Source organism: Hyperolius riggenbachi, chromosome 3 (assembly GCF_040937935.1).
Source record: "Hyperolius riggenbachi isolate aHypRig1 chromosome 3, aHypRig1.pri, whole genome shotgun sequence".
Classification (NCBI taxonomy): domain Eukaryota; kingdom Metazoa; phylum Chordata; class Amphibia; order Anura; family Hyperoliidae; genus Hyperolius; species Hyperolius riggenbachi.
Window position 1 is genome coordinate 66,746,870 of NC_090648.1, and position 27,684 is coordinate 66,774,553.

The 27,684-nt window shown below is 45.6% G+C and overlaps 1 protein-coding gene across 6 annotated transcripts; it reads right to left on the reverse strand.

Annotated features, from left to right (window-relative positions):
* Window positions 1-443: 443 nt before the first annotated feature.
* Window positions 444-27,569, reverse strand: LOC137562699 (DAN domain family member 5-like). 6 transcript variants are annotated; one of them, XM_068274295.1, is made up of 5 exons: window positions 27,419-27,569; window positions 25,329-25,380; window positions 14,270-14,320; window positions 8,032-8,633; window positions 444-3,826 (listed from the first exon to the last, which is right to left on the reverse strand). In XM_068274295.1, exons 4-5 carry the CDS (start codon window positions 8,419-8,421, stop codon window positions 3,545-3,547), a joined length of 672 nt encoding a protein of 223 aa, XP_068130396.1. In that variant the 5' UTR covers window positions 8,422-8,633; window positions 14,270-14,320; window positions 25,329-25,380; window positions 27,419-27,569; the 3' UTR covers window positions 444-3,544. The 6 variants fall into 6 exon arrangements, with proteins under 6 accessions (XP_068130396.1, XP_068130392.1, XP_068130393.1 ...); XM_068274291.1 differs by having other exon boundaries at window positions 14,218-14,320; XM_068274292.1 differs by having other exon boundaries at window positions 8,032-8,737; window positions 14,218-14,320.
* Between the last annotated feature and the right edge of the window lie 115 nt (window positions 27,570-27,684).

Genomic DNA, 27,684 nt, shown 5'->3' on the forward strand with positions numbered 1-27,684 from the left:
ATTAAAAAGGACCACTATCGCGAAAAGCATAAATTGTAAAATACAAGTAAACACATACAAATAAGAAGTACAATTCTTCCCAAAAAAAAAATTAGCCATCAATTACTTTTCTCTGATGTTGCTGTCACTTATAGTAGGTAGTAGAAATCTGACAGAACTGACAAGTTTTGGACTAGCCCATCTCCTCATGGGGGGTTCTTAGGGTTTTGTTTATATTCAAAGGCACTTAGTGAATGGCACTTGCTCTGTCCAACTGCCAAAAAAAGTGTGCAGAGAGCAGGGAAGCTGGCCAGCATCATTGTATAAATCTTTTTCAGGGAATGTTTATCAAGAATAAAAGCTTTGCTGAGAATCCCCCATGAAGACATGGACTCGTTCAAAACCTGTACGTTCTGTCAGGTTTTCACTACCTATTGTAAGTGACAGCAACATAGGAGAAAAGTAATGTATGGCTAATTTTACTCCGGAAGAAACATATTTTGTATATGTTTACATGCATTTTAAAATTGTAAAATTTTTCGTACCGGGTCCCCGCACTTCCGGCAGTTGGAACCAGTCTAGCGTAAGGGAAGTGCGCTGGTTAGGTATCTCTCCAGCAGCTGCTGGAGAGATACGTAGAGGGCGCACTTCTGCGTAACTGGCTGCGACTGACGTCAGTGACGGGACCCGGTTCCGAAAGCTGCAGGCAGCGGAGGACGGCGGCGTGGGAGTGATCGGAGCAGATGGGGCTGGAGGAAGCCCCAGGTATGTATAAAAATTTTTTCCTTTTAAGCCCCTTTTATACTTGCATTGCAAGTGTGCGTTGCGTTACCTTGTTTTACCGCAGAGTAAGGCAACGACAATGCGAAGCAATGGGGCCTAGCACACTTACCACATCGGAAGTGCCCAATCGGCCGCCGAGCTGCCACAAGGTCAACAGCGTGTTACTTTTCGGACTTCCACAGTGGCGGCGGAAGTAATGAAAGTCAACGGGCGATGTATACATTTTAAATATGTTGGCGACGGCGGTGCAGCTCGCAACGACGTGAATAGGATGGCAAACTGGGGAATCCCAGAGACGTTATTACTGTACAGCAGAGAGTACGCCACTGGGCGAGGGGTGGCGAGTTGTGTGCGGGGGATGGGGGGGGGGCGCACGCTGCTGCAGGGTCATAGAATGACCATTTGTGTGCTGCAATGGGTGCAGAGCATCGCGCCACAAACGCAATGGCCAAGTGTAAAACTGGCCTCAACGGTGCTTCTGAATGACGTGGAAGCTACACTTGAAAGTAAACATTTTAAAAAGTTTTGAAAAAAAAATAAAATACAAAAAGTCCTGTGGAGGTTAGGGACAGTCAATGAGATGGTAATACAGTAGAGTCCTGGATATCCGTAACTCAACTAACCAGCAGTCCCAACCAGCCAGCACTAACTGCCAGCAGTGCTCACAGGGGTGAAGGACAACCTTAGGCGGTTTGAGCTTTAAAGACTAAGTTCCATGGCTCCCCTAAAATGAATATACTTCATTTTAGGCGTACGTGTCATTTGGCCGCGTTTGCGCTGCGCCAAATGACACGTACGCCTAATGACACTGGGCTCAATACCCCGGCGGGATTAAATACTATTCCCCCTCCGGGTCATAGCCACTCAGAGAGAGAGATGTAATTGGGGGTCTGGCGATCACCGAATCCCAGAATTACTCTTGCACGGGGCGGGCAGCATAATGCTAGTGCTATCGGCTAACTTCGGTGTTGAGTGCCAGGCGCCAAATTTACCCGATTCGTCATTTTAGTGTGTGCCTAGATGGTTACCTTGAAGGACTACCCATATTTATGATCTATATAAATATACACTAATGTCTTCATCACAGCAGTGCAGGTACACTTTTCAGAGTCCCCTTTACTGCACAATATAGAATGCTAAAATACATGAGACCTTTTAAAGGGTTTTGTAGAGTTATGTATTAGTCGCTGCTCGTAACTATGACATTGACTTGTAACACACAAGTTACCGTTACCAAAGTTACTCATAACCATGGTAACGGTAACTCATGGATACTATTACAGGACAAGATGTACTGTGAGGCCTGACTGTGCAAATCAGCACCTGGGTATAAATACGAGACTGCCAAGTCTGCATTACATCATATGGGCTCCAAAGTGGCCATTGGAGATGCCAGTCTGGTTAAAAACTAATTTGTATCTTGCTTTGGAAGAAATGGCAAAAGGTTTTGAACCAGTCAGGATTTTATTGCGGTCTGTGCCTGTGACAGTTGGAACCCTGAATAGCCTGTCCAAGTTTACAGAGGTCATAGAAGCAAGAGCTGGTGGGCAAATCTGCTCCAGAAAGGACATTAAAATCTAGATTCCTATCACACCTCTGCTATAGGAAGTGAGACTAATCTCCATAGCTAATGCACAGACAGCAGTAAAACTCACTCTATATAAACCTGGCCAATGATCTAAAAACTTAACCCAGTCTATCAAATAGCTAAGAATAAGTATTGACTAAAAAAATTACATTTTAAAGGACAACTGACGTGAGAGGGATATGGAGGCTGCCATATTTCTTTAATTTTAAGCCATACTAGTTGCCTGGCTATCCTGCTGATCCTTTGCCTCTAATACTTTTAGCCGTAGCCCCTGAACAAGCATGCAGCAGATGAAGGGTTTCTGACATTGTCAGATCTGACGAGATTAGCAGCATGCTTGTTTCTGGTGTGATTCAGACACTACAGCATGCAAATAGATCAGCAGGGCTGCCAGGTAACTGGTATTGTTTAAAAGAAAAGTAAATATGGCAGCCTCCATATACTTCTCACTGCAGTTGTCCTTTAAAGGGACTTCGAGCAGTAACAAAAATCAAAATCTGAATCGCGCATGCGCAGTACTGTCACGCCGACCCCCGTGATGACGCGAGGCGGCCGTCATGGTGACGACAGACGTCATCTTTCAGGAAGAAGGAGCCCAACACTCAGGCCCAGAGTCGCCGGGAAGCCATTTCTGACCAGGGCCTGGGAGAAGAGCCAGATGGACGCCGAGGGACCTCCCGACCTACGGTGGGCTGGAGAAAGCCCCAGGTAAGTTCAGATTTTGATTTTTGTTACTGATCGGCGTCCCTTTAAATATAAAACATTGAATATCTTTAGACTTCACAGCAAAACCCAGACTGGCTTCTGCAAGTGCACTACCTAAATGTGGCACAAGAGGGCGCAGTCCCAGTCTGGGGAAGTCCCGTCGCAGGAGGGAATGTGCAAATTAAAATAAATTACAAAAAAAACAAAAAAACACAAAACACTGGATGTGGAATGGAATTCATTCCACGGTTTGTACCACATCTGCCCACCTTCCTCAGAGGGCTTCGTCAGTTTAGTCACATACAAGAATTAATTTAACAAATAATTGTGTCAGACACATTCTAGACAGGTCTCCATTTTCCTGGGGTCGTTGAGAAGTCCCACTTTTCCTGTGGTGAAGGGTTCTCTTCATTCAGGGGCCGTCCCAAAGGCCCTGGGTCAAATAGAGTTTCATTCTCAGTCCACCATTATCAATATGGCTGCCACGCCCTAAGAAATGGGCGGGAAGATATCGCCAATGCTGCGTCTCCCAGTGTCCCGGTCATAGCGGGTCTCACAGGTACATTCCTCCACCAGCACCACCTCTTCCCAGGACACTTGATCACCACGACATTGTAGGGGGAGAAACACACGCCTGGAGATCGAAGGCGCGCAGGATGTGCAGGGCTGGGGCAGCGCATTTGGCCAGCCGGGGATGTAGAAAGAGTTGCATTGGCCGAAGCAGAACTTGTTGGGTATCCGCAGAGGAGCACAGTTTTTCCTGAAGATGTTCTGCAACAACAAAGATCAATAAATAATCACGCGACTCACTCCATCTCTACCTTTAAATCCCAATAAAAAAAAAATTAAAAGAAAAGTGAGGGGGGGGGGGGGGGGGGGAAGGGGCGGACAATGCAGCAGCGTGGGGGTGACACAGGACAGGAGCCGGGTAAGTGGAGAGAACAATGCTCCCGGCCGTAGCTTGGCCTAAGCCATTCGCTGGGACAGACCGCTGGCTGAGTGGTCAAGAGATGTCGGGGGCTGCCGTACACAGCCTAATGACCGAACACTATTGTTAACGGGTGCCTCAGCCAATTTGCAGAAGAACTATATGCACTGCTAATTTACCACCATTCCTGTGAATAAAAAACGGGAGGCTAGACTAGGCTAGATACTTTTAGACCAATACCAGGAAAAAAACAATCATGCCACTAGAGAGATCTGAAGCAGCCCAGCACACTACTCGCCTTCCTAAGATCCAGCGCTGCAGTTCTCCCTCCGTACTCCGGGTGGCGCTGTACCCCTGAAGTGAGATTGCGGTCTATCATCATGACAGCAAACGGTGATCTCACCAGAGTGCTGCAGAGCCTCCAAGGACAGGAAGGAAAATAGCTGCTGGCATCTGGATCTCAGGGGAGGTGCATAAAACCGCCCGCCGCTTGCTCTACTCTGCATATGCCTTTCAGCGGCTACCACAAGTTAGGCTCGGGGTTACCGCTTTGAGCTGCAGTTTTCCACCCCGACTCTGACTGTTACCAGCAGGTAGGTTAAGCCCCCTACAGACTTTTCTGCCGGATTTCTGTGAAAAAAGGTGGTTCAAATAATTTTCATGAAATCTTTGCCTGTAACAGACTAGTATACATTTTGAGTATTAAAAAAAAAAAATTTCAAACACAAAATTGTGTAAAAAAAAAAAAAATCATTTTCCCTTTCTGCCAGGTCACAATTTTCCTTCTCCAACTTTTTGGCATAAAACGTGCAGTTTTTTCCATGCATTTTTTCGCATTTGTGTGCAAATTTTGGCATGCAGGTTTCCAGCACATGCTATAGTTCACCTACGAATGTGAATTTTTAATCCGAAAAAACGTATGTCAAAAAATGGAACCTGCTGAATGAGCCCAACTCACAATTTTCAGGTATTGTTCCATACAGCCAGGGAGGTTATAGGACACCTCAAAAGACAGGTATATGGCTGCCATATATATTTTCGTTTAAACATTACCAGTTGCCTGGCTATCCAGCTGATCTGCTGCCTCTAACACTTTTAGGCATAGACCCTGAACAAGCACGTAGCAAATCAGATGTTTCTGACTGAAGCCCATCTTTAATCTAGTGCAGGGGTCAGGAACCTTTTTGGCTGAAATAGCCATAAACGCCACATATTTTAAAATTGTTTCAAACTGGGACAGTGCGCATGCGCAGCAGGGGGCTCACGTTCCTGTTGCCATGGTGATGTGTATACAGTTGAATCGCCGGGCAGTGGAAGTGTCCGACACATCTTCAGCTTCTCTTGGGTTTCAGCAACATCAGCAATTTCCCCCGAGAGCCAGACAGGAGAAATACAGACTAACAGCTTGTACAAGCTAGCTGACTTGGGGGTTGATTCCCTTTGTAGGACGAGATCCCCGCACTTTGGCCCAATAGGCTGCCTGCCAAGTGATAGGCAGCCTATTGGACCAATCAAGGTGTGGGGATCTCGTCCTACAAAGTCCCTGGACCTGAGAGGACCCAGAGTAGGACAACTGGAGCGGCTGTTAGTTTTGGGGTAGCACAAGTAAGTTAGTAGTACATGGTACAGCAGTAGCGTGCCTACTTTGAAAATGTTACTTGCACTGCCACACTAAGCTGTGCTGCTTGAGCAATGTAGCTTAGTGAATCCACCCCTACGGATATGTATGTGAGCCAGATGTAGCAATCAAAAGAGGCACATCTGGCTCCCGAGCCATAGGTTCCCTACCCCTGCTCTAGTGGGACTTCAGTCAGTTGCAAGCTGCATGCTTGTTTTAGGTGTGTGATCCAGCTATTACTGCATCCAAAGAGTTCAACAGGACAGCCAGACAACTGGAATGGTTTATTATTAGGAAATATGGCCGCCTCCATATCCCACTCAGTTTAGGTGTCCTTTAGGCGATTTGTCGGAAGTACCCGATTTACTGCGCCGACAACAGCACATTATCGGCGACCACCCGCAGCGACATGCGGTGGCTGAAAGTCATGTAAATCAGCGCCACAGATATTTTAAATTGTTTTGTGTTCGTGTTAATGTCGCGTATGAACAGAAGCGTATTTTGTCATTACACTTCCTATTTCCGCCACAGGAAATGAGCGCTACAGAGCCACACTTCTGGCTTGGCTTGCAGTCAGATTCGAGATTACCGCGCATTGCTGCAGGAATCTCTAAAGGCCATTTTTAACATTACGGTGCAATGAAGAAAAAGCAAAAAGGAGGCACTGTCCGCTCAAACACCTTCTATGGATTCAGTCAGGCATCACATACAGCAGGTTCAATTGGGGGTTAGGTGGTTGGCCTGACAGCCGTTTCATGTACTACTGCATCCTCTGATGATGCGGTAATACGCAAAACAGCTGTCAGGCCAGCCACCTAACCCCCAATTGAACCTGCTGTATGTGATGTAATGTAGGTTAGTAGTGTGAAACTAGCCAAAAAAAAAAAAAAAAAAAAAAAAAACTGCTTACCTGGGGGTTCCTCCAGCCCCTGGCAGCCTATCTGTCCCTTGGCACAGCTCCACTTCCAGCCGGTGTCCCCTCCGTTGTAGATGCCTCGCCAGGTCAGCATCTTCTGCGCCTGCGCGACTGTGCTCACATAGGAGCATCCTGCGCAGGCGCAAAAGTGCCAAGTCTGGGCAGAATGCTCCCAGCCACGGGATCGCGACCGGCGAGGCGCAGAGGACATCTGCAATGGAGGGGACTCGGGACACCAGCTGGAAGTGTAGCTGCGTCGAGGGACAGATAGGCTGCCAGGGGCTGGAGGAGGCCTCAGGTAAGCAGATCTTTTTTTTACTCAGGATGTGTCCTTTAAGCTTTGATCTGTGCAGCCTGTGCTAGTTGACAAATGACAGACTTGACAGCCCTGCATGCGCAGCCTTATAAAAAAGGGAGGGAGAAGGAAGGCAGGAGGATCTGCTACAGCTCACAAGGACAAAGCGACTGGCTGACATTTAAGCATTTCTACTCAAAACTTTACGCAGAGTTCCCCAACCCTGTCCTCAAGGCCCACCAACTGTACATGTTTTGCAGAAAACCACAAACATTCACAGGTGAATGTCTCAGCAGAGCTGATTAACTACCTCTGTGGAGTTCCACAAAACATGCACTGTTGGTGGGCCTTGAGGACAGGGTTGGGGAACAGTGCTTTACAGCACAACTGAAGTGAGAGGAATATGAATGGGGACATATGTATTCCCATTCAAACAACGCCAATTGTCTGCCTCTAATACTTCTAGACAAAGAACAAGCATGCATATCAGGTACTCTTGACAGAGTCTGACTAGATTAGCTGTAGTCAAAGAAAAAAGAAAATCCTTGCGCTATCGCCAAAAGGCTACAGACGCCCTCACAGTTCCTCACTCTTCCTTGACTTTATGCACCGCACTGCTCCGTAATTCAAGGGCAAAGGAGGCAGATCTAGGTTAAAAAATGGAGCGCTCCATAGTGCATTATCATGGGGTGACCTTAGTAAGACGGCATCCCTGACTACCGGAAATCGTGCTGCTGGCCACAGCGTGCTGTCGTCTATCTGCCAGGGTTTGAAGCGGTTGGCTGTACCGCTGACATGCGAGATGTTCATCTTATTTTTGTAAGTATAACTTTTATTTGTGAATAAAGTCAACCCTTGATAATGCACTATGGAGCTTTCCATTTTTACCTAGATCTGCCTAGATTAGCTGTAGGCTTGTTTCAGGTGGGTGATTTAGACACTACTGCAGCCAAAGATCAGCAGGATGCCACGCAGCTGGTATTGTTTAAAAAGGAAATAAATACGGCTACCACCCTATGCTTCTCACTTCAGATGTCCTTTAAAATATCTGTACACGTTTTAAATCCCTTTTCCATTCACTAAACACATTCATTCTGGACAAACAAAACCAATTCTTGCCGCCTTCTCCCCAGCCAATGCCGGGAGATGTAACACAGTAAAATGAACAGGTACAGCTCACATTGCAGGCTAGATAAACCTGGACAACCGAGCATCTCACCTGTATGAAAGGCATGGCGTTGCACCTTGACCTCTTCAAAGCATCTTCTTCTAGCGGCAACACCTGGTCTGGATGGGACTTGGTCTTCTCTATGGCATTCTCCCACACCCGTTTCCTCTGTACCGCACCACCATCCACAAGGTCATTGGGCATCTTGCTGAGCATCTTCTGGAAGAAAGGCTTTGGAGAATCTCTGCTCCCTCTGTTGTTGAAAGGGGAGTTCAGGATTGCGTGTGGAGAAACTTTAGGACTTGCTCCAAAGGGAGGACCAGTGTGAGGTCTTCTATTCTGGGTGTTCAGCCATATAAAGGTTGACCCTTCCTCATCGTCAAAAGGAGCTGAAACCACCATGGTGGGAAAAATTAGAAGAGCGAGCTGTAAAAACAACATCCTCTTGTGAAAGGACGGGTTTCGAGGTTTACAATCTCAGGGATCGGTCTCCCGTTCGTCTTGCTGGTTGAAGGGCCTGAAGTAGACCCACAGTCGAAGGTCGAGTTCCTTTCTTCAGAGCCCTGGAGACTTTGGTTTAAATACCCAGAAGGATTAAAGGAGCCGGAGAATCAAAGCTTCAGGCAGGGAGAAAATTGCCACCTTCACCACACCTGTTACAATAGGCAAGAGAGATTGGTGTTTCTATTCAGATGAGCTGGCTGGTTTCATGCAAGTAGACCTGTTTGAGTTTCAGGGGCGACAGGTGCCGTGGTGTCTGGACATAAACAGGGGACAAGGCTCAGTTCATAGAAAGAGCGGGAGTGAATTACAGATGGGCAGTGTCAGTATTATACCTGGTACACCCCAATGCAATTTCCCGTCTGATAGATGGGTTGAATCGATTATTTCCAACAGGCCCGATCTGATTACCAATAGTTTTTCTGATTGGTTTACTGATTTTACAAAATTGATCAGAAAAATTATCCGAGATCAGATTGGACCTGTCGGATATAATCGTTTCGACCTATCTGACAGGAAATTGCATGGTGTGTACCAGGCATTACACTAGCTACTGACATGGCGCTTTAGTTTGCATATTGCCGGGCAGTTGAAGCTTGCCACCCAATTATCTGCAGACTAAAGCTACATATACACACACTAGATCACAGTCATTGCAAATGAACGATAAACGACAGGAGGTCAGCCAAGGATTGCCTAAAAGAAAAAAAAAAAGCTGTCTAAAATGGCTGTGATTATCGTTCAAGTGGACCGATCTGTCCTGGACGATAGATCGCTGTCAGTCTTTCATACTAAACCGTAACAAAACAATCACAGTGTGGCGAATTCTGCATTTTCAGGTCCTCATTTTTACAATTCCAGTTAGTTTATATGTCGTTGGTCGCTCGTTTTACAATGACTTCGGTCCAGCGCGTGTACAGAGCAAACCTGAAGAGAGGGGGGAAAAAAAAAACAAAAACCTTATAGTATAATGAATTGTATGTGTAATACGATTAATAAATAGAAAATTAGTAGCAAAGAAAAAAAGAGTCATTTTATTTTTTTTATATAACATTTCATCATTCTGTCATATTTGAGGTTTAGAAACCGCACTCTGTCTTTTAAAACTATAAAACAAAGCATAAATACTGACCCTTTGAACTTCCCTGCAGTAAGACCTTATAAACAAGCTGTCTATCTCACTGTTACTTTGCTGTTTAAAGGGGCACTATGGCGAAAAATTGTAAAATGTAAAATATGTGCAAGCATAGACACAAATAAGAAGTACGTTTTTTTCCAGAGTAAAATGAGCCATGAACTACTTTTTTCCTATCTTGCTGTCACTTACAGTAGGCAGTAGAAATCTGACGGAAGTGACAGGTTTTGAACTAGTTCATCTCTTCATAGGGGATTCTCAGCAAGGCTTTTATTCTTTATAAAGATATTCCTTAAAAGGATTCAGGGCCCATTTCCACTATCGCGAATTTGCATGCCTTTTTCGCATGCAAATTCGCATAGCAATATAAGTGAATGGGACTGTTTCCACTTGTCAGGATTCCTTTGCGTTTTTCTGTGCAGAAAAAAATTTGCATGGCAGAGCCATCAGAATTCGCATACCGCATATCGCATACAATGTATTTAATAGGAAATTCGCATGAGGTTTGGGTATGCGAATTTTCATGCAAATTCGCATAGAAACAATAGAAAAGCACACCAGCATTGCCATGGTTAAATTTGCATACATCGTCATCCATGCGAATTCGCATGAAAATTTGCATGGACCCGCATGCAAATTCGCATCCGCATGCAAATTTTTACCGCGGCAATTCGCACCGCACAAGTGGAAATGCAGCCTCAAACAATGATGTTGGCCAGCTTCCCTGCTCGCTACAGTGTGTTCTGGCAGTTGGACAGAGCAACTGCCATTCACTTAGTGCTCTTGAAAATATATAAATCCCTGAGAGAGTCCCCCATGTCAGATTTCTACTACCTACTGTAAGTGACAGCAACACAGGAGAAATGTAATTTATGGCTCATTTTACTCTGGGGGAGAAAACAAAAAAAACAAAAAACAAAAAAAAAAAAAAAACGTACTTATATATGTTTGCACATATTTTAATTTTTCCAATTTTTCGCCATAGTGCCCCTTTAAGTGCTTAACAGGACTGTATTCAGGTCGAATAGCTGAGAGAAGCTCGTTTGCAAAGATAACAACTGAAGTTTTTTAAAACTCTTCCTGTACTGGAAAACAATGAGACTCTTCTTTGCTACTAATGTTCTATTTCTTAGCTGTACTACACATACAATTAATTAGCCCATAAGTTTATTTTTGCTTCCGGTTTGCTTTAACCCATAAATATGGCAATGTCTGACCAGATATACCAAGTCCAGTCACCAACACACGATTTTATTGTCTACGGGATGTGAACACAAAGCGCATACAAATAATTACATCCAGACGAACTAAATTCTCAGCCATTGTCATGGTCTGGTAACAAACTGACTGTATCAGTTTTTTTATTGGTGCAATAGCAATAATCAATGATCCTTTTCCTGTGCTTACACCTCCCACACACAGTGCCTGTCCTCAGGGCCGCCATCAGAAATTTTGGAGCCCCTCACACATAATCAGGCCTGCCCCCCCCCCCCCCTTCCCAGGCCCACCCACTGGCTGCTGTGCCTGCCCACTAGCCACCCCACCCCTGTGCCTGTCAGTAAGAGCTTACATAGGATTAAAGGGGAACTGAAGTAAGAGGTATACGGAGGCTGCCATATTTATTTCCTTTTAATCAATACCAGTTGCCTGGCAGCCATGCTGGTCTATTTCTCTGCAGTAGTATCTGAATAACACCAGAAATAAGCATGCAGCTAGTCTTGTCAGATCTGACTTTAAAGTCTGAAACACCTGATCTACTGCATGCTTGTTCAGGGGCTATGGCTAATAGTATTAGAGGCAGAGGAACAGCAGGGCTGACAGGCAACTGGTATTGCTTAAAAGGAAATAAATATGGCAGCCTCCATATAACTCTTCAGTTCCCCTTTAAGGATACCTTAGTGGAAAATAAAATGATAACGGCAGGAGCAGGCATGTTTAGTGGGCTCTCCTCATGCCCACTGCTCCCCCCTCCATTACTCAGTAGCGACTCCCCAAACTTACTTCCAGGTTGGGGTGGTTGCGGCTTTCCTGTGCAGGCGCTGCTGGAGGCCCTGGGCCCCTCACTCTAGTGCCAGTTGTCCCCCCCCCCGATGGCTGCCCTGCCTGTCCTTGGTATGTTGGTACTGGTGGTCTGTGTCATGTGACTATTTACATGCAGTGCAAAACTTGCACTGGGGCACATGGCTGTCGCTACACCCAGAAATGGATTGAGATGAAATGGGGACCAACGTAAGATAGCAGTTTTTGCCCACAGCTTATGGTCACCTGGATTTTTTTTTTTTTTTTTTTTTTTTTAGTAAAATTTGGTGGGCGTTAGCATCCACCAGGCCCCTAGACTCTCTCCAGACCCTAGGGATCTGCCTAGGTTTGCCTTGTATTACACCACTGGATAAAGAGGTCAAAAAAGCAGCATCAATAGAAACTTGATGGGGCTTCTAACTTTTACCCAATCTATGAAGGGGGTACATTTTTGTCCCTGCTGAAACCCGTAGAGAAAGGCGAATATGGAGCAGTTATCTGGCGGTCATGGAATCTTTTGCTTTCAGTAGTGACCATGCCCCAGTTAAGACTTCCGAAGCCTCAGTCAGCGGCAGCGAGAGCAGTCTCGGACCCATTGGTCACAGACCGCTGATGGGGAAGATAGCGCAGGAATGACAGGACCAGGAGAGGAACAGGAACGCTCTCTATAGGACCCAGAGCCTTCCCTCTCCTTAGGCGAATATCTGTTCTTTTCTTTTTATCTTTCTTTTAAAGAGACGGTGAAGCGAGTTAAAAACTCGCTTTTACGCTTAGAATCATCATGGGCATGTTTGCCCCTGCTAAAACGCTGCTATCCTGCGGCTGAACGAGGGGTCTTTACCCCCCAAATCCCCCCCTGCAAAATCCACGACCAACTTGGTCGTAGATTTTGCTGCTCATAATAACACTTTTTTTTTTTTGTATAGCGCTTTTCTCCTGTCGGACTCAAAGCGCTTGCGAGGCAGCCAATAGAGCACACTCAGTAGGCAGTAGCAGTGTTGGAGTCTTGCCCAAGAGCTCCTTACTGAATTACTGGCTTACTGAACAGGAAGAGCCGAGATTTGAACCCAGGTCTCCTGTGTCAGAGGCAGAGCCTTTAACCAGTACACCATCCAGCCACTACATGGAGGCAGGGCTAACGGCTGCAGCCCTGCCTCTAAGCGCCGTCTATCAGAAGCGGATCTCCGCCTCTCCCCCGCCCCTCTCAGTGAAGGAAGACAGAGGGGCGGAGAGAGGCGGAGATCAGAGCTGATAGACGCGCATGGAGGCAGGGCTGCGGCCATTAGCCCTGCCTCAACAGGAAGCGATCCCTGGCGAGCACGGAGGGGATGTGGGGGGTAAAGACCCCCCCCCCCCCGTTCAGCCGCGGGATAGCAGCGTTTTAGCTGGGGCAAGCATGCCCATGATGATTATAAGCGAAAAAGCGAGTTTTTAACTCGCTTCAGACTCCCTTTGAAGTGTAACTGTCGGGCATAAAATCAAAAATCAATTCTTTATTTCTATCTGGTAAACAAGTAATAAGGAGGCTAACCAGGCAACCCAAAAGTTAAAATCTCTATTACTTTTCTTGTTCATAAATGATCATTCCCCAGTTTCCCTGACTCTTATTTGGTACGTTGCCGCACAAAGGAAGCTGCAGGGCATGCTGGGTTGTCTTTTTTTGCTTCTTTATTTCCCCTCAGACTTAACTAATGTACAGAAGCAAAAAAGGACAACCCAGCATTCCCTGCAACTTCCTTTTTGTGGCAAAGTACCAAATAAGAGTCAGGTAAACTGGGGAATGATCATTTATAAACAAGAAAAGTAATAGAGATTTTACCTTTTGGATTGCCTGATTAGCATCCTTATTACTTGTTTACCAGATAAAAATAAAGATTTGCTTTTTGATTTTATGCCCGACAGTTACACTTTAAGGTGTGATAAGTAGCGATAAAGCGGTTGGTACACACATTAATTTTGATAGTCCAATCACAGTCTGTTCACAGTATTCCGAATCTGTTTCCTCTCATATTAAAGCGAACCTTAAGTCAACTAAAAAAAATGAGATTTACTCACCTGGGGCTTCCCTCAGCCCCCAGCAGACGATCGGTGCCCTCGCAGCTCCGCTCCGATGTCCCAGGACCCGCCGGCGAGCACTTCCGGTTTCGCCGTCACCGGCCGACAGGCATGAGAACGCGAGTGATTGTTCGCGTTCCCAGCCTGTATATCGCCCCCTATGCTGCTATTGCGGCCAGGAGGCCGCAATAGCAGCATAGGGGGCGAAATACAGGCTGGGAACGCGAACAATCACTCGCGTTCTCATGCCTGTCGGCCGGTGACGGCGAAACCGGAAGTGCTCGCCGGCGGGTCCTGGGACATCGGAGCGGAGCTGCGAGGGCACCGATCGGCTGCTGGGGGCTGAGGGAAGCCCCAGGTGAGTAAATCTCATTTTTTTTAGTTGACTTAAGGTTCGCTTTAAATAGAAGTGGTAAAATTGCCCAGTGATCGGCCAATCAAAATGAAATGAGAGTGACAGGAAAAGAAAAATGTATTCTTCACTGAACAAAATAAAACCCAGACGGCTGGTATAGCAGATAACTTACTGCTGTTTCCTTCCAGCCTCCACTTCATAGACTCAGCTGGCCTGGCTCTTACCGTTACAGGTTAGGCATCTACGGGACTTGGCCTATCATGATCCGCCATTTCCTGTTTTGAAACATAAATTAACCACAATTTTCTTCTCACATTGGATCCCAAAGGAGGACACATTACAGGGGTGGGGGGGTTAGGTTCAGCAGGTGGAGGCAGCAACGCTAGGATGATTTCCAATACATTTAATGTTAAATCTATCAGAAAACTAGAGAGGGTGAAGCAGGTGGTTTTGGCGCCCGGCCCTGAGACTAGGCGCCCTATAGCAGCAATGTAATTTTGCGTGGGGCACGTTAGGGTAATTCGGGGCTCCGACGGCCGCCAGACCCCAAATTACTCCTCCCTCCAAGTTGCGACGACTCGGAGAGGGAATAGTATTTACTGCCACCTGGGAGTTTTGCAGTAGCAGGGAGAGCTGTCATTTGGCTCGCCCTGCGCCGAACTTAACAATGGCGCACTTATACGTACTCAGAGAGCGGCCTATTTGATAGCTGATCTGGTGGCAGGGCCGGATTTGTACTGTTCACCGCGCAAGGCCCACTGTCACCAGCCGCCCCAAGCAAACAGTATTACAGTGACCCTGACACAAAATGAAAAAATACTTACCTTAGTAGAGCCTCTTGGTGCCCACTATCGAGCGGTGGGAACCTCTGAGCATATTCAGACCCCATTACTGCTGCCGGGACCCTCCTCTTCCTGCTGGCTGCACTCCCATCTCTGCACTAGTGCAACCGTACTGGGTCTGTGCGAGTACAGTCCACGCATGTGCCGTAGCACAAAGCCACTCATGCATGACTGTGCTCTCTGTGCACTTTGTGCTATGGGCATGTGCAGACCATACTAGTGCCTGCCCAGGACAGTTGTATTGGTATACTGATGGAAGTGCAGCCACGAAGAAGAAGAGGGTCCCTGGCAGCAGTGTATGGTTAGTCCGATGCCCCCCTCCTTCAGTATGGATAGACAAATGACCCCCCTTCAGAATTTAGGCTGTCCCCCTTTAGTTTTGGGTGCCAGATGCTGCCCCTCCCCCCCCCTTTAGTATGGGGTGCCAGATGCTGCCCCTCCCCTTTAGTATGGGGTGCCAGATGCTGCCCCTCCCCTTTAGTATGGGGTGCCAGATGCTGCCCCTCCCCTTTAGTATGGGGTGCCAGATGCTGCCCCTCCCCTTTAGTATGGGGTGCCAGATGCTGCCCCTCCCCTTTAGTATGGGGTGCCAGATGCTGCCCCTCCCCTTTAGTATGGGGTGCCAGATGCTGCCCCTCCCCTTTAGTATGGGGTGCCAGATGCTGCCCCTCCCCTTTAGTATGGGGTGCCAGATGCTGCCCCTCCCCTTTAGTATGGGGTGCCAGATGCTGCCCCTCCCCTTTAGTATGGGGTGCCAGATGCTGCCCCTCCCCTTTAGTATGGGGTGCCAGATGCTGCCCCTCCCCTTTAGTATGGGGTGCCAGATGCTGCCCCTCCCCTTTAGTATGGGGTGCCAGATGCTGCCCCTCCCCTTTAGTATGGGGTGCCAGATGCTGCCCCTCCCCTTTAGTATGGGGTGCCAGATGCTGCCCCTCCCCTTTAGTATGGGGTGCCAGATGCTGCCCCTCCCCTTTAGTATGGGGTGCCAGATGCTGCCCCTCCCCTTTAGTATGGGGTGCCAGATGCTGCCCCTCCCCTTTAGTATGGGGTGCCAGATGCTGTCCCCCTCTTTGGTAAAGGTAGCTAGATGCCTTCCCTACACATTTCCCCTGGAGATCAGACCTCACACCGAAAACCATGCAGCACGATGACTGCAATTCTGGAAAAACACTGATTTTTATGTAAATCGCGGTGCTGTTGCAATCAGCGAAATGGTGTATCACGGCAGGTGGAAATTAAGCCTTAGGCTGGTACACATGATGCAATTTTCCATCAGATAAATGGTTTGAACCGATAATTTACAACATGTCTAATCTGCCTCCGATCAAGAACAGGATCGATTTTGAGATACGTACTGCAAGAAAAATCAACCTCGTTCTCGATCGGAAGCAGATTGTACATGTTGAAAATTATTATTATTCAACATTTATATTGTGCCCACATCTTCGATTCAACCCTTAAATCTGGTGGAAAATTGCATTGTGTGTACCAGGCATCACACCATACATTACATATGGCAGTAATGGCATAGGTCCCAGAGAGGTACATCTCACACCCAGACCACATTTTATAAATCAGCCCCTTAAGATGTCTTTGGCTGGAACGTTAGCGTTAGCTTTTTTGCCTGCAATGGTAGTGAATGAGCCGCATCAAAAAACGCATATAAAAAAAAAGCATATGCTTTTTTTATGCGTTTTATAACATGCATTTTTTAAACTCTGGTTTTATTGCATGTTATTCAAAAACGCATCAAAAACGTGCATAATGAAAGCCAATGGTAACGCAATGTAATGCATTTTTGTATGCTTCTTTATATGCGTTTTCTGATGCATTTCCGCTTCCTCTTGTCTTCCTAGTGGTTTGCATAAAACGCTATAGAAAAAGTCACACAAAACACAACAAAAACGCATATGTTGAAAAAACGCGAACGCAAAAAAAAAGCACTAACAACGCACTTGACAGAAAACGCGACCTTTCACGCACTGACAAGTGTGCACCCAGCCTTTGCATTACTTTCCCCTAAATACTGCACCTGTACAGAATGAACCACTACCGATAATGTGGAGGGCTATCAGGGGTCAGCTGGTTGATACTCTGAGGTGCTGAGGTGATTCTTCTAGAAGGATGCTGAGCGGAGCATCTGAAGACTGTAAACACAGAGGGGTGCGGAGTATACACACTGCAGTGTATACACAGGCCCAGAACACTTAGGTGACAGTTTCATCCTCAGTGGATGCAGTAGACAACTGTCACCACAAGTACTGCACTGAGTCCCCATGGCTCTGATGACTATCTGCTGCTCCTAAAAAACAGTCTATTTTCCTTTGGAGGGAAATAAAAAAACAAAACAAAAAAACGCAAATTTTCCCAACGACCGGCGATACTTTGAGCAACAAGTGATCGTTTCCACGTTCTTGCGAAATGGGTACATGTTCGCAATCACGGAACCACATAACGACCAGCTAACGCCGATAGGCAGCGGCTGGTCGTTTGTGGATTTCCATGGAAACGGCCGCTCTCTTCAGCGGCCGTTCCATGTCAGTTCACGAAGGGGGTCTCCGTGAACAGCCTGCGAGCCTCCGATCGCGGCTCGCAGGCTAAATGTTAACACGTGGGGAAGAAATCCCCTGTGTGTACATCATACGGCGCTGCAGCAGCGCCGTAAAGGAGTTCAGCAATCCCTGGCCTCTGGTTGGCTGAAGCCGACCCCCCCCCCCCCCCTCCCCCGCTCGCGATCAGACCCCCCGAGCAGGACATCCCCCTAGTGGTGAAAAAAAAAAAACACAAAAAAGGGGGGGGGGGGGGGCGTGAAGTCGCCCTGCCTCAATCTTGATCTGTGCTGCGGGCTGGAGAGCCCACGCAGCGCAGCACAGATCTGGGAAAGCAGCCCCGGTCCTTAAGTGGTTAAAATCTTAAAATCCCTGACAAATCCGCGTAAAGTTCCGCGATCGCTCGACTTCCCGTTCGCGCTCGTTGTGTGAAGTCTCGCATACCCACCGGCTGGAACATGGATCGTGGAAGGTTCCTTGGGGGGGGGGGGGGGGGTTGTGGGGACGTCGCTGGATCCATGTCCCGCAGTCGGTGGGGAGTATTCAGCTAAAGAGGTTTATTAGATGCTGGAAGTTAATAAGAAACTTGTATTATTTCACTTATTTTCCAAGTACATCGCGTAAACCTCTTCCACAGAGTTCATAGTCATGTCACCAGTGGAGTAGCAACAGGGGATGCAGAGGTTGCTAGTGCACCAGGGCCCTTGGGCCAGAAGGGCACCAAGGGTCCCACCCTCAACCCCAGTATTAGCTAGTTATTGGTCGTATGCTGGTAATGATCACTTCTATAGATGCTTTGAATAGCAGTAAACAAACTGTTCCTGATAACCTTCTTGAACCTCTGACACTGACAATTGTCATGTATAGAGTAGAGTACTGGGGGGGGGGGGCAATTTAAAACTTGCACCGGGGGGCCTAGAGCTTCTTAGCTACGCCACTGCATGTCACCAATTGTCCCTGGGGGAGGAGGGGTCAAAATCTATTCCCTAACCATAGTCGTAGCCCTTATCATGAGGTACGTACAGATACACTATCAGGGCTCTTTCAACGCAGAGTAATGCACAGCAATGCAAAGTCTGTGCGACATTCACAGTGCACACGTTGCATTAGCGTGTAACGTGTAGCGTTATTTAAAAGTGCTGCATGCTGTGCGTTTAGCAATGTATCTGCTGCGTTACTTGTGTTGCACATGCTCAGTAATTTTTTTTGTCCTTTTTTAAAATGTTCTGCATGCGCCGTTTTCGTTCCATAGTAAATATATTTTCTAACGTGCGACTTTAACGTCGCACTGTGAAAGTGTATATGCGTTGCATTAGGGCCGTGTTGTGCGACCTTAACGTCGCATCAAACGCAACGTCCCACTGTGTAAGTAGCCTCAGTGTTGCCTGTAACGACTGTGGCTTAAAGGACAACTGAAGTAAAAAGGAATATGGAGGCTGCCATATTTATTTCCTTTTAAGCAATGGCAGTTACCTGGCAGCCCTGCTGATCCTCTACCTCTAGTACTTTTAGCCATAGACCCTGAACAAGCATGCAGCAGATCAGGGGTTTGTGACGTTATTGTCAGATCTGACAAGGTTAGCTGCATGCTTGTTTCTGGTGTGATTTAGACACTACTGTAGCCTAATAGACCAGCAGGACTGCCAGGAAACTGGTATTGTTTAACGGGAAATAAATATGGCAGCCTCCATATACTTCTCACTACAGCTGTCCTTGTAGAGCGATGCCGCAGAAACACGATTTTCCATTCACAAAAAGTTACTGTCAACCGCTGTGGAAGACGCACACGTCGAAAACAAAAAATGTGCGCTGAAAACCATGGTCGTTTTCCACACGTGTGCCCCCTGCCTAAAGGTCCGTACACACGATAGATTAAACTTAGTGCCCACAAACCATTTTTGCGTACATGTCTGATAACAGTTCCTACATAAGGCTGGGTGCACACATAGCAGAAACGCTAGCGTCTATGGAAGAAGCTGCGTTTCTCTGCGTTTGGACAATATGCATGATTTCGCAAACGTTGGTAGTGTTGAAAAATATGCAGGCAGGCTGCCAAAACACACATAATGAAAGTCTATGGTAACACATATGCATTGCATTTTTTCATGCTTTTTTTTTAAATGCGTTTCTAATTAAAAAGTAAAGATCTCTGATGCGTTTCCGCTTCCTGTTGTCTTCCTAATGATTTGCATACATTAAAAGGTAAATGCAAAACACGCTAGAAAGGCATTAGAAGATCGCAAATGCACCATCCTAAAACTATACTTTTTCATGCTATGTCATATGTGAACCCAGCCTGAATATACTTGCATGGATAAGGGTGAACACTTATCCATGCAGACTGCTAACCAACCCCGTCACTGCCACATAACGCCAGTCCTGCACTTCCTTCACTGGCTACCTATAGAATGGAGGGTCCTATTCAAGATCGGCCTACTGACATTTAAATCCCTGAATAATCTAGGCCCTGGATAAAAGATATGTTGCAGCTACGTAACAATCCCCGCAATCTCAGATCCACAGGTTCTAATAATCTAGTCATACCCAGAGTCCACCTGGAAAATTTCGGTCCCAGAGCCTTCTGTCATGCTGCCCCTACGTTTTGGAACTCCTTACCTCAACAGATCAGGACAGCTCCATCCCTGGACGTGTTTAAATCCAGACTGAAAACCCACCTGTTCAGTTTGGCATTTGCAGAAATATAACTTTTGTTGTGTGAATACTTCATCCTACTAATTACTGAATCTGAGAGAGCCTAAGCGCTTTGAGCCCTATGGGAGAAAAGCGCTATAGAAATGTTATTGTATTGTAAAATGATAGTTTACACTTTACAGTACCATTAGTGATCTCTCAAACAATATAAAATGATGTTATACTGTCACAGTGGCATCGCTGCTCTAACAATACAAACTATAGCTTACAGAAGTGACATCACAGCTCTACTAATAATTATAACTTACAACCTGAAATGACATCACTGCAATCACAATATAAATGATAGCAAACCCTGGATGTTGTCACAGTCCCCCCTCCCATACAAAGTTCCTTTCATACTGTTTTCACCACAAGGGGCAATAAATCGAATCGCTATGCGATGCAATTATTTTATGGTACGGTCACATCAGTGGTACAGTGAGCTCTGTTGGAATATCACACAGCATACTGTGCTTTTACAGTGTCAGTGAAGCATGCTTCCAATGTACTCTATGCTTCTCTGTACGCGTTGCATTGCACTCCTAATGCACAATGCAACTTTTAACAAAAAAATTGATGAGAAAATGTATCTACACAAAATGGTGATTGATATTTTGTGGTAAGTTTTCACTTGCCTTATTAACACCAGCTCGATCTAAGGGTGGCCACTAATGATCCAATTTTTTTCATCCAATCTTACCAAATCTAGGTAGTAGAAGAGTAAACTACGTGAATATATTGAATGAATACTATAGGCTTTCCCTTATATTACATAGAAATGGTAAGATTGGATGAAAGAGATTGGATCATTAGTGGCCACCTTAAGGCTGCATACACACTACCAAGTTTGATTGGCCAATGACGAAGCAGGGGGGGCCTGCAAAATTTCCTATGTGTTGTAACTACTTGTACCTAATTGATTCAGTGTGCCTTTCCACTAGTGCGGTGTGGAATCGCCGCGGATTCTCCGCGGACGAATTCGCATGCAGGAGCGAAATCGCATGCGGTTGTATGCGAATTTTACCGTGAATTCGCATACGATTTCACATGGATGACGCTGTGTGCGAATTAAACCATGGCAGTGCCTGTGTGCTTTTTCATTGATTTCATGCGAAATCATATGCGAATTCGCATGAAAATTCGCATACAAAGACGCCATGCGAATTCCCTATTAAATACATTGTATGCGAATCGCATGCGGTGTCCGAATTCGGATGGCTCTGCTGAGCAGATTTTTCCTGCTCAAGAAAACGCTCCATTTTCCTGACAAGTGGACACAGGCTCATTTACTTTTATTGGTTATGCGAATTTGCATGCGGGGAACGCATGCGAATTTGCGTTAATGGAAACGCACCCTCAAAGCACTGGAGAAAAAAAAAAAGCAACACTGGTGCCCAGCTCTGTACTCCTTGTTCTCCCTGGTTTATCTACCAGCTGTGAGCACAGTGTTTTTCCCAGCATGCATTTCTGAGCTCTGTCAGTCTGCACGGAGTGCCAGCCAGCACTGCCTTTGTGTTTAAAGCAACTTCATGGGGGCCGACTGTCCTCTGCCCGTGCGGAGCGAAACTGCGCAGGCCAGTTGGGCACATTATGCACCGCCATAGGCCACGAGACAAAGCCCATTGTCTCGTGGCCTATGGCCAGCAATAGCTGGCAGCCAAATTACGTCTTTCCCCTTAGTCCATGGCAGGCCTAGAGGTGGAATAGTAATTAATGCCACCAGGACTTCTGCAGGAGCAGAGTGAGCCTTTATTTTCAGCTTCAACTTGCGCCCAAATTTCTCGGCGCCGTTTTTGCCTGAACACATGTGGAGAACTAGCAAGCACTCAGCTAGGGAGCTGGAGAAGCTGACAAGTGGTGAATTTACCGCTTTCAGCTGCTCATAAAAAGAGACCCAACGCATGTTTAGCGAGCACAATACATTCATTTCTCCACATTTACACGTTCTATGAAGGGGCATGTTGAAATACATTATGCTTGCATTTTTGTGCAACCTTAAAGTAGCCATTTTTTGGTCCATTTCTTTTTCCATGGGTTTTTTGCCTGCTTTGCATTATATGTATGTTATAACTCATGGCAACGCCCAAGTAATAGCAGCCACATCACTGCTCCACCACAGCTCGGGCTCACATGATCAGCTATCAGCAATAACTCTGAGGCCTCTTTCACAGTAGGACGTTGCGGTTTGTTTGATGCGACGTTAAAGGGACTCCGAGCAGTGCAGAAACTATGGGAAGATGCATATCATTTTAAAGCTCTCTTTCTCCTCTCTCCAATGATATATAAACTGCCGCCCTACACCTTTTAGTTTTCGCTATTTTCGCGATTGAATTTGCCGCAGCCGCGATTTCGATCGCGAAAATAGAGAAAACTAAAAGGCGTAGGGCGACGATTTAGGGGTTGTCAGAAAGAGGAGAAAGAGAGCTTTAAAATGATATCCATCTTTCCATAGTTACATTGTATTACACAGGGCGACTTTTTCTGCTGAATGGAGCTGCTGATTTTGAGAAAAAGTCGCCCTGTGTAATACAATGTAACTATGGAAAGATGGATATCATTTTAAAGCTCTCTTTCTCCTCTTTCTGACGACACCTAAATCGTCGCCCTATGCCTTTTAGTTTTCTCCATTTTCGCGATCGAAAACAGGGCCGCAGCAATTTCAATTGCGAAAATAGCGAAAACTAAAAGGCGTAGGGCAGCGGTTTATATATCATTGGAAAGAGGAGAAAGAGAGCTTTAAAATGATATACATCTTCCCATAGTTTCTGCACTGCTCTGAGTCCCTTTAAAGTTGCAACGCCCCAAAAAAGTCGCAACGCAACTTAATGCCCCATTCTCTTCACATACAGTAGGCATACAGGCAAAGAAAAGTATGCTTCCAAGTCATTACTGAGCATGTGCAAACATTCCAACGCAGCTAATAACGTGTATAACGCACAGCATGCAGCACTTTCTAGTAACGCTACACGCAAACACAACATTTGCACTGTGAATGTCGCACAGACTTAGTATTGCTGTGCGTTAGTCTGCAGTGAAACATTTTCTAACATGAGACTTTAACGTCACACTGCGAAAGAGGCCTTAAAGAGACTCCGTAACAAAAATTGCATCCTGTTTTTTATCATCCTACAAGTTCCAAAAGCTATTCTAATGTGTTCTGGCTTACTGCAGCACTTTGTACTATCACAGTCTCTGTAATAAATCAATGTATCTTTCCCCTGTCAGACTTGTCGGCCTGTTTCTGGAAGGCTGCCAAGTTCTTCAGTGTTGTGGTTCTGCTATGCACTCCCCCCCTCCAGGCCCCTCTATGCACACTGCCTGTGTATTATTTAGATTAGAGCAGCTTCTCTCTTCTCTCTTATCTTTTACAAGCTGGATAAATCGTCCTCTGAGCTGGCTGGGCTTTCACATACTGAAGAATTACAGACACAGGCAGAGCTGTTTGCAGGAAGAAACAAGCAGCCTGAAACTTCAGTGCATGAGAGATGCAGGGGGAAAGAAACACACACATGATCTCTTGAGATTCAAAAGGAATGCTGTATACAGCCTGCTTGTGTATGGATGTATTTTCTATGTGTGGACATACTGTACATCAACCTACTTCCTGTTTTGGTGGCCATTTTGTTTGTTTATAAACAAACTTTTTAAAACTGTTTTTAACCACTTTTAATGCGGCGGGGAGCGGCGAAATTGTGACAGTAATAGGAGATGTCCCCTAACGCACTGGTATGTTTACTTTTGTGCGATTTTAACAATACAGATTCTCTTTAAAGAGAACCTGTACTGAGTAAAAATATTTAAAAAATAAACACGAGGTAACTTCAAATGAACATTACATAGTTACCTTGCCATCAGTTCCTCTCAGAAGCTCACCATTTTCTTCTGACAATAATCCCTTCCAGTTCTGAAAATATTTTGTCAGATCTGAAATATATCAGTTGCTGTCAGTAAAATATCAGTTGCTGTCAGTTACAGCTGAGTGGACAACTGATGAGGCCGGTAATGTGAGTACATTTGAAATCGGCGCCAGTAGACTTGGGCGCAGGATACAGCGCTATATGGCTGATCCTGCTTCTGCACAAGTCTGGACCAAATTTAATTACTATTCCCCCTCCAGGCCGCCATGGATAGTGGGGGAATGAAATAATTCGGCTTCCAGCTGTTATGAGTAATGGCCATTTTCAAAATAGAGGACGGAAAATTCCCTTGACCACAGTGAACAAGCAGGACGCGGGACAGGAGAAAGACACTGAGGAGTAGACTACATGGAAGGTAAGTATGACTTGTGTATGCTTATTTTGACTTTTAATTTTCAGTTCAGGTTATCTTTAAACTCAATTCACATTACAAATCACAAATTGAGATCGCTTAGCAGTTATGAGATTGACACTTTCCAAGCAATCCTGCAACTGTCTTTCAAGTGCAACCGCTCAGAACATACTGCAGGCAGCGCAATTGTGATTTTATTAAAAAAAAAAAAAAATCACAACGCTGCAGTGAGAAAACATTCGTTATATTACATTATAACAGCATTTTGCTGATCGCTGGTGATCAGCAAAGCGTTGAAAATCTCCAAAGAGACGATGCAGTGTGGGCTTACCCCCAACTGCTGGTCATCCGCTCCTGCTTACTGGCCGGTCACTTGCAGTTGTCTGCAAGGGTCCGGCACTGGCAATGATCTCCAGCATGCACAATCTGAGCGGGCGGGAGCGAGCATGGTTGAGGGGAGCCAGTGAGAAAGTCCATAGGGAAATTTCGCTACCATGATTGGGTGGACAGCACCTTCTCAAACATCTAGGTTTCTAGGCATTTCACAATAGTGATATTACTGCTATCAAGTATAGGTAATCTTTTGGCACTAGTCTACTTTAGGGGACCCAGTCGGAAACCTCATAGGGAACAGTTCTCCAATCACAGCACCCCCTTACAGCACAAATCATAGTGATTGGCCAAATAATGTGGACGTAGTTTACTACAACCTATTGGAAACCTAGCAGTTCGAGAGAGTGCCATCCACCCAATCACGGTAACTGAATTTCCCAATGAGGTTTCCTGCTGGTTCCCCTGAAGTAGACCAGTGCCAATCGTTTTATATCATTGACATCACCTGTCTCCAAGTTATAGTGTGCCAGCATGCCATATCTATTTTACATATATAGTCCTCTTTACATGATCATCAGTTACAGCAGTGACCTTACCTGTCACTAGCCTCCCATCAAAGCACAGAACCTCCACGTACAACACCAGCACCTGCCCAAAAAAAATAAATGTTATAGGGAGCCCAGCTTATAATGAGGACACAAACTTGCTCAAAGAGACGCTAATAATTACAGCTTGCATTCAAATTGGACCAATCAAAATCACTAGGAAGTGCATTTCATTGGCCCATTTCAAGCAGCATATCATTTGCATTAAATCTGCATACAGGCCTAAAATATTAGGCCAGGGTCACACTTAAAGGGAACCTAAACTGAGAAGAATATGGATTGTTCCTTTTAAAATAATACCAGTTGCCGGACTCTCCTGCTGATCCTGAGTCTCTAATACTTTTAGCCACAGCCCCTCAACAAGCATGCAGATCAGGTGCTCTGACTGGAGCCAGTCTGGATTAGCTGCATGCTTGTTTCAGGTCTGTGATTCATCCACTACTGCAGCCAAAGAGATCAGCAGGACTGCCAGGCAACTGGTATTGTTTAAAAGGAAACATCCATATCCTGCTCAGTTTAGGTTCCCTTTAGGCCTCCTTTCCAGGGACCACTGATAGGCAGTGAAATGCCTCTCAAACTCTCTCAACTGCTCACTGCTGCCTGGTAACTGCTTGTTGCTGCATGATAACTGCTTACTTCTGCCTGGTAACTGCTCGTTGCTGCATGATAACTGCTTACTTCTGCCTGGTAACTGCTTGCTGAGCACACAGCTCATCAGTTCGTGGAAAGGAGGCCTAATTTGAATCGCATGTGTTTTCCCCTTAGCGGAAAATGGGCTCTATTCACAAAACCATGTGCGGTAACTCTTTTTTGGGTGAAAAATTACCTCCAGTGATAATTCACTAAAAATAGTGAAAAAAGTGAGTATTCACTAAAAATGTACCAAGTGTGATAAATGTTTGATAAAAGTGCGGTAAAACAGGTGATAAAACAGGTGATAAACAGGTGATAAAACAGGTGATAAAACTGTCAGTAATATGTACGGAAATAAAGCTTGTTTGACCACTGTAGGGCAGCCCATATGCTTGCCACCCATTATACAGAGACGACCCAAGAAAGCCAGTCACATTTAAAGTGGGACCTCAACTCTTGCACAGGACAGAAGGAAAACATATAGAAATGCACCCTGTATGTATATAATTTAGCCTGTCTAATTCCCCCTCATCTGTGAATAATCACAACTATAATTTGAGCTCTCAGCTGTGCCAGCTGGCTGCCTCAGCAGAGCAGCTAATGTGTAAACACAGGATGTTAACCCTATGTCTGCTTCCATGAAAGCAGGAAGTACATACACTGGAAATTGTTTGCTGGATTTGTATCAGCTGTAACAAAGAAATGTTTTTCTTTAAAGGTAATTATGCTGTTGCTTATCTTTTAGAGCAGAGATGAATTTCCTCCTCGGCATCTATTAAATCATCTAAAAGACTGTACTAGGTCTGAAAGTGCGCCTTGAGATTAGACACACTCGTCTTTTCTGCCTTCTATGTAAAACTGACATAAACTCGAGCAAAAAAAAGCTCAAAAGGCTCCATCCTGAAGGCCAAAAACAGAGAAGTGATAATTATCACCTACCATTTGTAGGTGATAAAAACATCCTTAATTAACACCAACTTTTCAATTGAGAATCTCAAATTGGAGATAAATTTGAGGTAATTACCACACTTTTACCTCACTTTTACCGCATGAGGTAAAAAAAAATTGTGAATTTGAAAATGGAGATATTTTGGTCGGTGTTTATCACTACCTAATTTAACTCATGCGGTAACTCATTGAGAATAGAGCCCAATGCATGCAATTCTGCTAAGTGTGACACTGGCCATCTAATTTCCTATAAGGGGCAGTTCACTAGGCTACGTTCATGGTGGGCATTGTGTTCCCTGTAAAGTCAAGAATGCAACGAAACAGAAAAGCCGCATGGGCTGTCACATCTGTTGCGATTTGCCATGTAAGAAAAACATGAGTGATTCGTACGCTGCAACACACCAAAGTGAAAGTAGCCTAAACCATGGCCCAGCAACTGTTGAAGCTGTATTAGCTGCATGATTAAAGCATCACTGAGAATTTAGCCACCACCAGCTTACCACAGTATTCACAATACTCTTAATATTGCCTTTCCATGGTGTTCTTAATTACTAGTATTAAATATCTGCCCTGCCAGACAGAAGTTATTCACACAAGCACACTCTGTTGCACTCAACTGTGATTTTTTTCAACTGCCCTTCCTAACCGTGTGTCAGGACTAATATAGCTAATTATTTTCACAAGCACCAATGGGAAGGAAGTCCATTGACCTAAGCAGGCATCGCAATGGAGGACTATTTGTCGATCTCAAGCTAGCGATCGGCAC

Excerpts from the sequence above, each read along its gene's own strand:
- LOC137562699 (XM_068274293.1), bottom strand. The coding sequence starts at position 8,421 with ATGTTGTTTTTACAGCTCGCTCTTCTAATTTTTCCCACCATGGTGGTT. Across the intron at positions 3,827-8,031 it reads ACGCCATGCCTTTCATACAG|AACATCTTCAGGAAAAACTG; the intron begins GTGAGATGCTCG and ends TTGTTGTTGCAG.